The sequence below is a fragment of the Phalacrocorax carbo genome, chromosome 2, assembly GCF_963921805.1.
Source record: "Phalacrocorax carbo chromosome 2, bPhaCar2.1, whole genome shotgun sequence".
NCBI lineage: Eukaryota > Metazoa > Chordata > Aves > Suliformes > Phalacrocoracidae > Phalacrocorax > Phalacrocorax carbo.
This window is the reverse complement of record NC_087514.1, coordinates 121,250,746-121,265,886: the sequence shown is the minus strand read 5'-3', so window position 1 is coordinate 121,265,886 and position 15,141 is coordinate 121,250,746. Positions and strand designations below refer to the sequence as shown.

At 43.1% G+C, this 15,141-nt stretch overlaps 1 protein-coding gene across 1 annotated transcript in view; it reads left to right on the top strand.

Annotated features, from left to right (window-relative positions):
• Positions 1-15,141, top strand: part of SH3BP5 (SH3 domain binding protein 5) — a 53,954-nt gene that overhangs the window by 18,972 nt on the left and 19,841 nt on the right. Inside the window, exon 4 of the mRNA XM_064444146.1 lies at positions 14,284-14,448. Within this exon, the coding sequence (XP_064300216.1) occupies positions 14,284-14,448 (165 nt within the window). The remainder of the gene's footprint in view (positions 1-14,283; positions 14,449-15,141) is intronic.

The following is a 15,141-nucleotide window of genomic DNA, read 5'->3' as shown; positions in this document are numbered from 1 at the left end:
ACCGCTTTCTATGGCTATAGTTCAGTGCTGTGTTTTCATTGGTAACTAATGATCATCTGTGCAGCACTGCTGGTAATGAACTGTTAATTCTGGTCTCTCTTACAGTTTGTTCATCTTGCACATGGAGAAAGCAGTAGAAAACGATGTGTGCAAAAGTGTCCCTTTTATCAAATAAAAACAACCCCTGTCAATGTGGGGTCAGTAACTGCCATAGGCTCCTAAGAGTATTTCCACCTATATTTGTGGTGATGGTGGTGGAGCCAGCAGAAGGTATTTTGTATGGGCGTTGCTCCTCCGGCCATTTGCAATAATCAGTCTAGGCTGGCAATATAAGTAATGTTATCTGTGGTCTGTCTGTGCTGATAGTTTGCCTTTTTAATTGAAGATGCTGTATTGCAGCTGCCCTAGTGGCTTTTGAGGAGCCTTATGGTAGTGTGAGAGTAGAGGTGGTAACAATTTCTGCTTTAGGGAGGTGGGGTGAATGGTGTGAGAAGCAGCTTGCTCCCCAGGTGTGTAAATCAACCATACAGAAATGGCTGTGATTTGTTTTTTGATTACTTAGGCTGGTGGGGTGGAAAGGCCACCCAGAGGCAGGGGACCAGCTTCCTTCCTGAACTGGGACTTACGTGTTGGTGGTCGAGAAACTTGTCTGTGGGGTGGAGGCTGATGTGATGGCTTGGTTAGTGCTGGGGCAGGCTGGACACAGGAGGGAAGGAGGCAGGCAGCACAAGCCTTGCCTGGGAAGAGATGACTGGGGTGCTCTGAAGGGAAAGGAGACATGGAAGTTGCCATGTGGGTAATTGGGGAGCCCAGGGCTGTAAAGAAATGATAAGGAGAGGAAATGTAGGTGAGCTGTGCGAGAAGTGGTGCCTGAAAGGATGAAGCATAGAGGCTGCGGCTTGTACCTGATGGCCTAAAAAGTTTTATGTGCCCTTTTTCCCTTTCTGCTCCCTGTGGACCTGCTCTAGACCTGAACCTTTTCTTCCCACTAGCTCTTTCCTTTTTTTTTTAATTTTTTTTTTTAATTTGTTGCAAAACACGTCATTAAATCTTGGGGAAACCATGTCGATGTGACGTCAGTCGTCTTGTGAAACGTGGAGTTCCCATTGCTGTGATCCCCAGGGGCATTCTCAGTATATTCATCTCCCTTTCCACATGGTGTGTTGCTGGCTGTGGGGCCAGGCATCCATCTGAAGAGGAAATAAGCCAAGCAAGGGAACCCGACATCAGTAATTTTATTATTGAGGGTGAGGAGTCATTTGTTGGACTTCCACCAGGGAATGCATGGAGTTTTGTAAACTTAGGATGCACTTTGGGTTAAGTAAAGAAAATGTTCTGCTCCTCTCAAAATTTGATGAAGTGCTTCTTGTGCTTTCTTGTCATGTTTGCACAGCTGTGATTGAAATCCCACGAGTAGCGTGTAGGAGTCAGTACCCTGTGTTCAGGTACATATGGTTCAGTGTTTCACTGCTGCCAGACGGAGCTTGTGCTTGGTGCGCTCGGTTTGCTCCACTTGAATGCTTAAAACCTGAAAACTGTATTTCAAATCTTGCATTATGGTTCTGTTGTGTTTTTTCTTCAGGCCAAAGTTGTGACAATGCCTAGGAAGCAGGTTGCTCAGGGAGACTTATCTGGGTCAACCAGCTGGGTTTTGCTGGTTATTTGAGGCCTTAAAAGTCTAAGTAAATAGTTTTACATTTGTGTTCTGGCTCTGTCATCGGATTGAGTAGTGTGATATTCTAGTGTCTCAAACTGGATGTCCTTAAACTGATGAGAAGATAACAGATGTTGCCTGGTTAGATTTGGAAAGTTATGCCGAAGATCCTGTAAATGAAAGCTCCTGAATGTGTTTGTCTTCCCATCAACCCTGCTAATGCAGGATAGTAGGTCAGTGTGACTGGCAGGTTTCTACCCTCTTAACCCTGAGTAGCTGGAAATCTGCCCTGTGTTTGGGAACACTAACAGCTGCTACTTCACGTATGAACTGAAAAAAATCCTTACCTGATTCATATTTAGTGCTCTGTTATTCATATTTCCTGCAGACTAGGTGGCATCTGTAGCAAAACTATCTGTAAATACCATGTGATTTGCACCTTTGGGTAGTAGGAACTAAGTTTTAGCCACTTGAAATACCTGTATCGATAAATTCTGTGCATATATGTGTCCCCTCTAAAAGTCAGACCTCCAGTGTCTGCCTGTGCTTTCTGTGCCTCAGTGAATGGATCTAGTTATTTTTGGTTGGTATTTATACATCCTACATTTTCATTTTATGTTAGCACTATTCTGTTGATGGATGATTAGTTTGGATAAGCTATTGATGCAAAAACTGTAACCGGTCTTCTCATCATTAGTAGAAGACGTGACTTGGAGGGCTCCATTATTTAGATTTGTTAGCTGTGCACTGTAAATTAGAGGTTCTTCCCTCTTCTGTTTTTCTTTTCAGAAGTAGAAGAAAATACTGTTTTCATCTAAGTGTTTTGAAGAATTTATCTAGAAAAGATTAAAAAAAAAATACTCGGTGTCTTTCTCCCACCCCACAAAGCATTCATCAGTTCTTAGCTATTCCAGAAGGCAGCAATACAAAGCCAGCGTAGCTGTTCAACATCCTCTCCAGTAACTGTCAACAATGCAATGACCTAATTATTTTCCCTTCCCTTCAAGAATGTTTTTTGATTGTTCTTTTGTTGTGAAGTACTACAAGTGTTGGGCAAGTAGGTCTGAAATATTGGAATACTGGGGTAAGTTGGTGTAGAAATGCCCTCCATTCTTTTCTTTCAACAAGGAGAGGGCCAGGGCAGGAAAGTTTTGATTGTGGTTTTTTTGTTGTTAGATGTCAACTGATTTAGGCAAAAAGTGATACAGGTGATCTGGCTATTATTCTTAGCTACTGATGCAATGGCAGATGCCAGAACTAGTGGGAAGGTATAAGCGGTTCTCAAAGGGTGCTGGGATGTGAAAATAGACATTAATTCCTTTTTCCTCTGCTGTTGTTTGAAGAGTTGATTAGCAAAATTTTGCATCCTCTTCAATTTGGAAAAACCCAAGAGATTTAGATTGTGGGTTCCTTTGCATAGCTGTAGTACTTGGCATAGCTATTGCCAAAAGGCAAATCTACACCATTTGAAAAAAAAAGGTAATGTAAAGGAAAGATTGCCTTGCTTTGTTCTCTCTTACTGCTTCCCCTCTCAGTCTTTTCTGGCCGCTAGTAAAGGCTATTTCAAGAGATTGTAAGCCATGGACAGGATCATGTGTTAAAAAATAGTAGCTGGCATTTGAGCCTGTGGGTGACTTGAGGTCTGAGTGATACCCTGTGTACCTGTTTTGTGTGGTAACTGCTCAGGGATGACTGCTGAAGGCAGCACGAGCCTTGCAACTTTGGGGAAGTTATTCAGCCACCCCAATCTTTATTGTATACAGTGCTCTAAATAGGTAGGAGTTTATTATGAAGTGATAAAAGCTAATGCTAGGGGCTGCTACGAAAACTAACTTGCTATGGATGTTGATTACTGCCTTCTGGATGTGTTTCATTACGTTTTCTAATAAAACAGTACGAATCTGTGAGCTCTTGCCTGTACTTACTGGAAAAGATTACCTTGAAGAGTCTTAAGTTCTCTGTCGTGTGTGGGAATGGCTCTGTACTGACTCAGTTTATGTAAGAAAAGTCTCTCTCGGCTGTAGCAAACTTGCAGTTCTACTGTTGGGATATAAATTTCACTGCCAGGATGTGGAAGAAACGTCCGTCGTCTTTAGCTGTGTCTGCTTCTGATTTTTTTTTCACTTAGTAAAGGGTGTTAGTGGTTTGTTCTTAAAGGAGAATTTTATTGCTGTGCAGTGAAATTGAAATTTTGTCTGTTCCTGCTGCTACCTAGGCTTTTTCCTTCAAGGAATGGACTTAGCCCTTCATTTGTCCAGGATACCACCCCAACTTTTTCCTTCAAGAAAGCAAGCCTGTTACTCACACATGCCATGGAGACATGTATAATTCCATGAGGTAAAATTATGAAGGGTCAATAGATTAATTTATCTTCAACAAGTCCTTTAGGAAAATGACTCTCTCAAAAGTAGCTGTGAGTGTGCTGTCAAAGTTGTACAAGGTCAGCCTGGGCCTTTCTTCCAGCGGATGTCCTTGCTGTTGAGCGTGGGCTGTTGCTGATGGGTGTGAGGCTTTCTGGGGGCTGGGAGAACAAGTCCAGAAGGAGCCCATCACCCAGGCAAAACCTGTACCTAGGTGCTGCCTCTTTGCTTATGTCGGTATCCTTGCGTGCACAAGATGTGCTTTCAGAACCAGCCTGCCATTTTCTTGCCAACCCTCTGGAAACTTCTACCAACAAACATTTGCTGTTTTGGTGGCAATTAGGTGAGACAATGATCCGGTGTTTCTCCTGAATCTATCTGTTGCATCTGTATGTGCTGAGCATTTATTTTCTTGGATAATTAGCAAAATCCGCTAGGGTAGGCTGTGTAAATCTTACAGCGTGTATTTGTGGGAGTTGGTTCCTTGCTTCTATGTTTGGTTTCAGCAAAGGAGGCTGCTGCCAGGTGCAGATGAGCATGCAGAGCCTCTGTAAACCTAGAAACCAGCTATAAACCCTAGGCTCACTGAGTCACTGCCTAAGCCCTGAGAATGCAGGTCCATATTGTGGGGGGTGGGGTTGGGGATAGGTTTTATATTGATATTTTTCTCTCTTAATAAGATATTTTACCTTGGAGAGAGAAACCTGGAGGTATTCTGTGATCTCCTCTTCCAGAAGGCAGAAGCTTTATAATTTTGGCCACAAACAAGTGCACAACTAACAAGCAGATGGCAGTGAGTGCCCAAGAAGGCTGTGTCTGGTTGGTATTAGGATGAACAACTTGTCATATTCTGGTGCCATAGACTTGTTAATTAGTGTGAGTAACTCCAAGCAGACCAGCATCTCTCAATAACCTAATGAAAAATGAGGGAGGGACAAAAGGCTTGGTGTAGTATCTCCCATACAACACCCAAATGAGTATCACCTCCCTACCCCTCTGAGGCAAGGAGCTAGGCTGATTAAAACCAGCAAGGAGTCCAGTAGATTTCAAATGACTGAGTGCACAGTGGCAATGATTGGCTCGTTTAAGGATATTGTATGTTTAGATATTTTCTTCCTCATTTTCTTCTGAGGCTCCTAAAGAAGGGACGGTGGTGTTCTGTCTTTGAGGAGACCAACTGCCTGTAACAGAAGTAGATAATGAAGCAAGCTGCTGGTTGTGCCCTGAACTTTTTGTCTCATGGAATATGGCTTGTGATCCTGTCTTAAGGGAGTTATACGCATCACCTAACTTTAGCACAGAGCTAGATGTCTCTCAGAACATGCTTTGTAGGTCTACTCTGATTTCCTGGGCCTTTTTATAGACTACAGGTTTACCAGAAAATAAACTAGAGTCAGGAGTTAGGTCAGTTCTATAACAATCAAGCTGTTAGAAGAGGAGGGGTGGACGCATAGATGGGACCAAAAAGCCCAGCACAAAATCACAAGACACCTAATCAAAAGCAGAGACTAAGGGACATCTGGTCAGTGTATTCCACAGGCATTTCATTTAGTTATGCAGCAGGGAGGAAATGGTTTGTTCCCCCAAAAGCCCTAGCAAGTCTTATTTTCACCCTCTCTTCCCCTTTGCCTTCTCTACCCAAATACAAATCTTCAAATCTGCTTTTGAAAAAAGAAAATTTTAACCTGTGTACAATTTTATAGCTTTTCAATAAACAGCTTAAAGAATACAAGGGTGTTTTAGACTCTTGAGAGACTGTATTTTCTGTCAGTAATGCAAACAATCATCACAGGTTAATATATAGCTCACAAAACGCCTCATAGATCTGCCAAAATGAGATCACTCCCGAGGCTTTGCATTTTACAAGTTGTTTATAAGCATCTGTACATGGCCTGTAGCAAGAAGGGGTTTCTGGTTTTTTTGGGTGGGTTTATTTTGTTTTTTACTAACTCTCAGTTCTGGTTTGGCTTGGAGTTTTTAGTCTGCAGGGAGAGCGGAAAGGAAGGTCATGGTCCTTTTAAGGAGGGGAAAAAAAAAGGCAAACAAAACCCCCACCTCCTCCAACTGCGTTGCTATTCTGATTATTCAGGAAAATAAATGCATGGGTCTGAGAATCTAGGAGAACATTCAGCATCACTGCAATTTTTTTTGCAACTATGTTCTTTGTTTTTTGATAAACTGTAAGAAAAAATGGTGGCATTTGATCGAAATGCTGGTCGTACAGGACCTCTGGAGGTCATCTGATCCATCTTCCTGCTCAAAGCAGGACTGTCACCATTCTTGGATTGCATCAACCATGGCTTTGCCAAGTCTTGAAAACCTCCAGAGATGGAGATTTATAGCCTCTCTGGGTAACATGTCTGAGGGTCACACTACCCTCCTGGTAGGAAAGATTTTTTTTTTTTTTTAAATGTGCAACCTAAACTTCCAAGCTGCCATCTGTGGCTGTTGCTCAATGTTATACCATCCAATACAGCTGAGAAGCGTTTGTTCAACTCTCTCATCTTTGCAGCTCTCCTTCAAGTTTTAGCTGGCAGCTAATTAGATTACTCCTTAGTCTCCTCCTTGCTAGACTGAAAAAACCCACATCCTTCAGCGCTCCTTGTAGGAGTCAATGTAGGCCTCTGGACCCTGTCTTGACATCCCTCTTGAACTGGGGGACCTGGATGTAGTATTCAGCGTGCAACCTCACCAGCACTGAGCTGGGAGGAATGATAGTTTCCCATGATTGACCAGCTGTGGTGCCCTTAATGTAGCCGAGGGCACGGTCTGCCTTAGGTGCACCTTTTCAGCTTTTTCAGCCTGGTACCTGTTGGTTGTAATGCACAGGTTCTTTTTGGCAGAGCTGAGTTTCCCATCAGTGCTAATCATGGGATTATTCCACCCCAGGTGCAGGGCTTCAACACTTCTCCTTGTTGAACTGTGTGAGGTTTCTCTTGGCCCAGTCGAGTTTCACAAGGTCCATCTGGGTTGAGGTGATTTGCCTATTCAACCACCTCCTCTAACTCAGTATCATCTGCAGATTTGCTTGAGGCGCAGCTGTGCTGGTATCAAGATTGTTGTTAGGATGATGAGCCTTATAGGCCCTTGTGATGTCTGGGCTGCTGCTCTCGTTACTGGCTACCAGCTGCATTGAAACAGGTTGAGGAAAACTGGAGCCAAAATAGCAGCACTCAGTGGCTAGTTACTGTGAACGCTGGAGCAAGCACTTACTGCCTTTACCTTGCAGGCTTCCAAATTACTGAACCCACTGCAGTGGTGGGCAAGATAGGTATGCTGTGGTCATGGAGTGGTGATCCTGCTGTCCTCATCCCTGCCAGAAGCTTGTGCAGGATGCTGTGGTGTGGTCACCACGATCAGAGTGATCCCTGAAGACAGGCAGTGCTACGGCAACTTTGGTGGGCGCCTTGTGGAGGAAAGTTGCTGATTTAAAACACATTCCCTGTTGTACTTTGCACAGCAAATTAACCGTGGGATGTTGTTAAATGAATGAAAGGGGCCCAGAATGGAAACATCTGAAACTTGCTTCCCTCTGAAGAGTGTGACTGGAAGCCAGTTAATCATTATCTATTTGGTAGTAAGCAAGTAAGCATTTGCTGATAGCAATTAAACTATTGTTTTAAACATTAATGAGTGGGAGAGACATTGGTTTCACATTAACAAGTGTCTTTTAGAGCAAAGGCCTTGGGCCAGCACGTGATGTGCTGGTGCCTTGTTCTGAGCAGCAGCTGTGTGTTCCCTTCACGTTCCAGCTTAGAGCGATTTTTATAAACAGAGATTGTTCATGCCTTCTATTGGCAATAGTGCAGAGATGCTGAAAGAAAGTGGGGCATCAAGATCTTGGCATGAGATAGGTTCACCTGGCTAAATAAGAAGCCAATTTTTTAAATAATTGAAAATAACTGACCTTTGCTGTAATTTCTAATGGGAAATTTGCTGGTTGTGTTAGTGATGCCCTTTTCACGAATTTACTAGCACTTGTGGTCTGGTCTTCTGGTGAGGGAGGCTGGCCAAGGGGAGAAATTCTGTACCAGGCTTGGCCCCACAAAATGTCCCCTCTGCATCTATTTCTGGCAACCTGGCTTGGCTGTTAGCTGCGTGCATATGTGCTCACGGGTCAGAGGCTAGGCAGTGTCTACCAGGGTGTATTAGATGTCAGCTAACCTCACAGGAATGCTGTAGCTGTGTTGCACTGTGTTTTAGTGTCAGTGATATTGTGCAGTCCTGTATAACTAGGTAGGCAAAAACAAAAATTGGAGATCAGGTGAAATGAGGAAGAGGGGTATATGTCTTGGTTGATGCTGATGCAGAATATTCAAGCAATGAATGGTAGGGTGGGAAAAATCCTCTGTTAAGTCAGCTGGGCAAGGACTCTGACTACCAAAGGGGACTGGGGCAATAAAAGCTATGTGGACTAAACAGAAAATTGTATTTCATAATGAAGAGTACAGGGTTTTCTGCCTTGAAAGTGGACAAGCAGATGTGCCTGCTGGCCTGAAAAATCTGTCTGTATGCTGCTGCCAATTCCAGAAGAGTGACTGCATTTTAAAAAGTGCCTGTTTTTTTTTTCTTTTCTATTAGCTTGCTATGGCCTAGGTTTTTTGTTTTCATCACTGTCTTTAGCTAACAACATAATCCAGCTGTTGTGCATGGTCCCCTTCTGTGCAAGACCCTCTATAGACTAAGCAGAGGATTGCCCATGAGGGTGCAACTTTTATCCCCCCAGAAGTGATTTGTCAGGACTGAGCTGCTTTCAGCAATACATTAATAGCTTGCAATTACGAGCCCTGATGGTAATTTTATGTCATTGTTTATTTTAAAAGTTGTCATATTTTATATTGCAGTGCTCCATTTGTTTCTGCTAGTGCCGCTACTGTGTGTCACCTCTGAGTCTTTGGGAGCTGGCTGGGAAGTTTGGGGCTGTGTGTATCGGAGGCAGGGAGATCAGTGGTGGATGAGCTGGTGAGAGGAGATCACCTATGTGGAAGGGCACAGGGTGGACAGTGGCGAAGAGAAAGCTCTTGGCTGTGAGGAGAGGTAGAGAGGAGGGGGCTCAGTGGGCAGAGCAGGACTCTTGGGTGTGCTGCTTGTTGTTGGGAAGGGATTTACTGTTGTGGGATGCTTGTTTGTAGCAGGTTGATTGTAGGGTACTGAGTTGCAGAGGAGGGATGAACACAGCAGCAGCAGGAGTAGGTGCTTTGTGCAAATGGTGTGTGACAGAGACTGCTGTGGTGGTGGGATTCTTCGTAGCCGAGATCTCTGTGGCTGCTTAATTGCATTTCTCAAGGGGCCCCATTTTATATTTTATGCTAATAGGGGAAGGGTCTGCAATGGTGAGGACATTCAGTTGAGCTTCCTGGCAGAAAGCACTAATGATGAGGCACAACAAGCTCCTGGTCACTGTGGCGGTAGGAGCTGGGACACGGGTTCCCCAGTTCCCAAGGTGTCAAAGCTTTCTTGTTTCCGGTAAGGGGTTTCACTGGCCTAGCTCCTTCTGACTTTTTTTTTTTGAAAGAGATGCTCACTTTTATATTGGGTAGACTCCATCAGGTGCCAGTGATATGGGTGACAGGCAGAAAGTTGACATCCCACTTGCCTTCAAACTCCCTTGGAGATTTTTTTTGTCCTCATCCTCAAGAGAAGACTGAGGGGGGAGAATTTATAATGCTTATAAGTATCTGAAGCGTGGGTGTCAGGAGGATGGGACTGGACTCTTTTCAGTAGTGCCCAGTGACAGGACAAGGGGCAATGGGCACAAACTGGAACACAGGAAGTTCCACCTCAATATGAGAAAAAACTTCCTTTACTGTGAGGGTGACAGAGCAGTGGCACAGGCTGCCCAGAGAGGTTGTGGAGTCTCCTTCCCTGGAGACATTCAAAACCCACTGGACGTGTTCCTGTGCTCCCTGCTCTAGGTGTGCCTGCTCAAGCAGTGGGGTTGGACAAGATGATGTCCAGAGGTCCCTTCCAACCCCTGCCATTCTGTGATCCCTAATACTTTTTCCCTCGTGCTACCCCAGGGCTAAACCTCTCTTAACTTGAGCACCAGTTTGTGCTTGAAAGCAAAATAACCTAGTTTTCAGCCATTCATTTGAATTTTGAATTCTGGTCTTTTGAGAGAAGCAACCACTGTCTAAAATAATGAAGTTCATACACAATGTCAGGAGGCTGAACAGAGACGTGAGCTCCTGTTGTGCTCTGATTTTAAAAGCACGTGAAGAATATGCTATTGTCTCTTCCATCAAACTGAGTGACCTGCAGGCTTGAGGTTGAGAGCATGAGAGCAGTCTGTCAGTGATGGTGCAGAACAACTTGTACGTGCTGGAGGGAGTTTTAAATGAAGGCTAATTATTGAGTAACTGTACTAACTAAGAAGTGTTCGAGTATTCTTTTTCACATTGGAAAACCACAAACCTGTTGATGCGTCTTTAATGACTACTGTATAATTCTTTACCCTAGCATTTGGCTCTTTTTTTTTTCTTTCCCAGGCTTTCTGTAAGTTGCTTAAAATAAGACTAGGCTGACTTCAGATAACTGTTGGAGCTAAATTGCTATTTGGACTAACTCTTTTGCATAAACAAAAAAGCACTTTGTGTTCCAAAACAGTTTCCAAACTGCCATGCAGAGTAGCATTCCACAGATACAGCTGGGAGACAATATTTAAGTACGGTTTTGTTTCAGTCTTCCATTTGCCCACAGAGTTATGGGGCGTGAAGCTGAATGTGGCCAGAGTTACAGGCCTGCCTGTTCACAGCTTCAGCTCTCAATGTCCTAGAAGTCCAGGTGCCAGCAGATATCTACCTGAATTGTAAATTTAGCTTCTGGTTTTCTTATCATAAAGAACATTTTTCTGCTGTGCAGCCAATTGTGCTTTAGAGGCTTCATCAGAAGAGCTACTAGTACTGCAAGCAACCACTAAATGTTGTTTTCTGTTGGGATTTAGTAACTGAGCTCCTAATGCTCTGCAGACTTTTTGCTGGCTTAGATGTGTTGATCTCTGACCCGGGTATCTGTGCCAACAGAAACTTTCAAGTGCTGATGCAGTTACAGTGAGAAAACTGTACTTCTGTGCTCGCATTGCTCCTGGGATCTGGTTTTACTAGAGTTTCGAAAGCAGTTACTCGCTGGTGCGGTTCTGCCTGTGCTAGGAATGGGTTGCCAGTCTTTTCCTGCATTTCTAAGTTGTTTCTTGTGTGGGCAGGCCCGCTCCTGCAGTGGGGCAGCCATGGAGCTGAAGTCTTCACTGAGGATAGGCTTTGATGGCCTTATTGCCTGGGAGTTATTGGAACCTGGCTCCTTCTCATAGGGTCTTCCATGAAAATCAGTCCTGTTCTTCCTCCCAACATCCTCAGCACTGTTCTGCAGTGCTTGGTGCAGGCTTTTACTGCATTTTATTTCACTTGTTAAAAATCCCATCTCAAACTGTTTTTATGGAAAACTTTTGGCCTTTATTTGCAATTGATCCCTCTACTAGCATAGGTCAAACTTACGGGAAGAAAAAAAAAGTTGTGAAATGTCAGAGATATTTTGGGGCCTAAGCTTCAGGCTTCTTGCTGTGTCCTTTGTTGGAACCTTAGGTTAGGCCTTGTTTAAAGATCCTCAGCTTTCCTGTGCTTGGTGGGTACCACGGTTTAGGTTAGCTACTGGCTAAATTAAAATATTCTTTAGTCAGACTTAGTCTTAATTTATAAAATGTGTTAATATGTTTGAAACAGGCAGCTGTTGACTGGGGTGGTGGTGAGATGTAACGTGTGGTTTTTTTCCTTAGGCTTTCTAAGAGAGTGTATTAACGATGAATTTACACCAGGATGCTGTTCATCCACTAATATTGGCCCAAAGCTCTGTGCTGCTTTGGGATGTGCAGTCCTGCATGGAAATTAACACTTTAATGCCCTGGCTCTTCACGAAGGCTGTAGGCATGGTGGTGTGGTGTAAGCTGCCCGAAAACAGCAAAGGGCATGGTTAGATGAATTTCTCTTCTGTGGAAAATGCAAGCAGTCACTTCAGAAGGAAGTGCATCAAGGACCTTGGTTGGAAGGAAATTGCTGCACTGATTGTGATGACTTTGATTTCCTGCCCCAGCTAGTAGCTGAAGGACCTCTGACACATAACTCCTATTTTTCCATGGTCACTTTGGGGTGAAGTACCTCTCTGTATGATAGGGGGAAGGAAGTAAGAAGAGCTTGTTGCTATTTCAGGACACTGTGAGGGAAACTTAGTGTGCTTTATTTCCTTTTGAGACTTGTGTTTAAATTAAGAGTCTGTCTCCCCTGCCACAGGGCGGGGAGGGAAGGGTTTTTCCATTACCTTTACAAATAACTGTGGTGTCTCAAGTGTAAAGGTATTTGGTGCAGCTGGTGTTGAGGTGTAGCCCAGCTGTTTGCTGGAGAAATGCACTATTGTTCTACTTAGTTCCCATTCCGTGGCTAAAAATCCCTGATACTTCCCAGATGACCACCATTTCTTAACACTAAAAACTCTTCCTTTATTGATAACGTGTCATCTTTATCAGCTTAGTATTCTGTAGTCAGAGTCCTTTCCCCTGTTTCAGCCTCAGACTCCCTCTCTGTATATCATGACATGTACAGTTTAATTCATTATTTTGTTCTGTCAGTCATGTTTGGTCAAAGACATTTCCCATAGGTATAAACTGGGTAATTCCAGTTTATTTTTAAGAAAATCATTGAAGTGTAAATGAAAACTGTCTTCACAGTACTGGATGTTCAACAATTAATTGGATGTGAAGCTTACATTTGAAGGGTGGTGTTTCAGTGCAAAACAGCTCAAAATTAAATAGAAATTTATGGAATATGTGATATAGAAAAGTTCAGGTAAAGATTTTACTTTTGAGCTAAACAGGGTATTTGTGCATCAATCTCAAAAGGGCTCTACAGCAGCAAAGTGCTGATATAGTTGAGACACCAGGTGAACACAAAAGCTTCAGAAATAAAAAACTTCTGATGAAGGAAAACAATGTGAAACCTGCAGGTTTGAAAGCCTGAATGTTAAACTTGCTAGTCATTCAGTGATAACTATAGAAAGAGGGGACATATCTTTTTTTTTAAATAAGATAAACAAAACCCAAACAAAAGCCAACCAACCAAACAAAAACCCAAACCAACCAACCAACAACAACAACAAAAAAACCCACCCAACCAACCCACACCCAGCCAACACCAATAATTTGTTTATGGATATTCTTTGTCTATTTGTTGTAGGGTCACCTATTTTGAACATTTAAGATTTGCCACTGGTACTAAAGTGCAGCGCTGTGAAAAATGGAGGTGGCTCCAAGCCTGCAAGATAGAATGTGAGCATTTTACCGAGGACTGTTCAGAGTGGGATTTGGGTATTGTGAGAGCCTTGTTAAAACCTTCAGAAGAGATGAAGGTGGTCTGTAAATGCAATGTCTTGGAGAATTTTTTTTTTTTGGTCTGGAATAAAGAGAGATCACAGCTCATTGACTAGATGGCTTCTAAGCTGTGTTTGCTTTGCTGGGAAGGTTGTATGTTGTTTTGGAGGAGTCTTTGCTCTCACAGCAAGAACCATACAGTTCACCAGGAGACACTGTTCCCCCCTGCTTCCATGCAGACACTTGAAAGTGCTCTCTTCAAGCTCAAGCTTTGTGTTACTTTGCTGAAAAGAAGCAGCAGTTTCCAAAGGACATAGCAGGGCCTTTATCTGTGTTTTACATGCATTTTAAATTCCTTTGGTTACCTCTGTGTTTGTGTAGTGTGGACTTGCTGCACCAGTTGTGTCCCAGTGATAATGTCCGAAGAATTAGTAGCCACCTTCTCAGAAAACTTGTTTATGCTTTATAGCAATGTAATACTTCCAAAACATTTCCTCAGTGCGGTTAATGGTGCACCAGATAAAAATCCACCCTGACTAAACTCAGGGAGTGCCATTCTCAACATATTCTTGACATGCTACTAGTTTGCTATTGCGTTTTCTTTTGTTTTGTTTCTCAGTGGTTATGCAACGTAAGCACCTGGCTGAGAGATAAATACCTTATTTGTAGGCCATCAGCTGTGTGTTTTTTGATGACCAACACAATGAGACAGTTCTTTGCAAATCACCTGTTTGGGTGAGAACTGCTGTCTTAGCAGTACTTACTCCAGTGAGGAAATGTGTGTCACTTCCAAGTAAAAGACTGGGAAACAGTAATGCTGGCGTGGTGTTTTTGAAGACCCGGGGTTAGTGTGGTGGCTCTTCTAAACGTGTCTGTGGGTATTGCTTTGTCTCTGATCCCAACTTCTCTTTTTTTAGGCACAGCTGGAAGCTCAGAGGGCGACTCAGGATTTTCAGAGGGCCACTGAAGTGCTGCGTGCTGCAAAAGAGACCATTTCGCTAGCTGAGCAGAGGCTACTGGAAGATGACAAACGTCAGTTTGACTCTGCCTGGCAAGAGATGCTCAACCATGCTACTCAGAGGGTAATATAGACTTGCCCCAGCATCTGTCTTTTCCACATTTTGTGTTCTCCTGTGGTGTATGAGCCTTAGTTTCTGAAAGACCAAAGTTTTGTATTGGTCCAGATACATGACATGTAGGAAATGAAGCTACAGATAATTATGAAGCCTAAGGTTAAATGATTTGGGCCTTGGGCTGCTACTGTGACAACTATATTTGGCTGTGCGAGTAGCTAGTGGAGTAGCTCTCTAAAGAAAAAAAATTACCATCTATATAATAGGGATAAACAATGTCTTAAGGCATATCTGCATGTGGAGTTACGCCAGAATAATTGCATAGGGATGGAAATTCCTGAATACATGTGTTATGGAAACTCTTACTTTGGAAAAACAGGGATGTGTTCCAATTCTGGTATAACCTGTTCTTCGTATGGAGTAAGTTGAACAAGGCACTTCGGAAATGTGTTTTTCAATGTAGGATTACTCAATGTGTTGCATTTTAAACTTGCATACTGCTCTACCCTGAGTTAACTTTTAAATTTAGACAAGGTTTTACCTCCTTTGTAAAGTCTTTTTAAATCTACAGAAGAGATGTACTGTCTGACAATGAAAGGCAGTATTCATTTTAGTAGCTGTCAGGAAGAATTTTCCTGTCATTTGCTGTGTCTCTTTTTTCCTGTCTGTTGAAAAAAAAGCAGATTTCTTTTTTTAGCATGA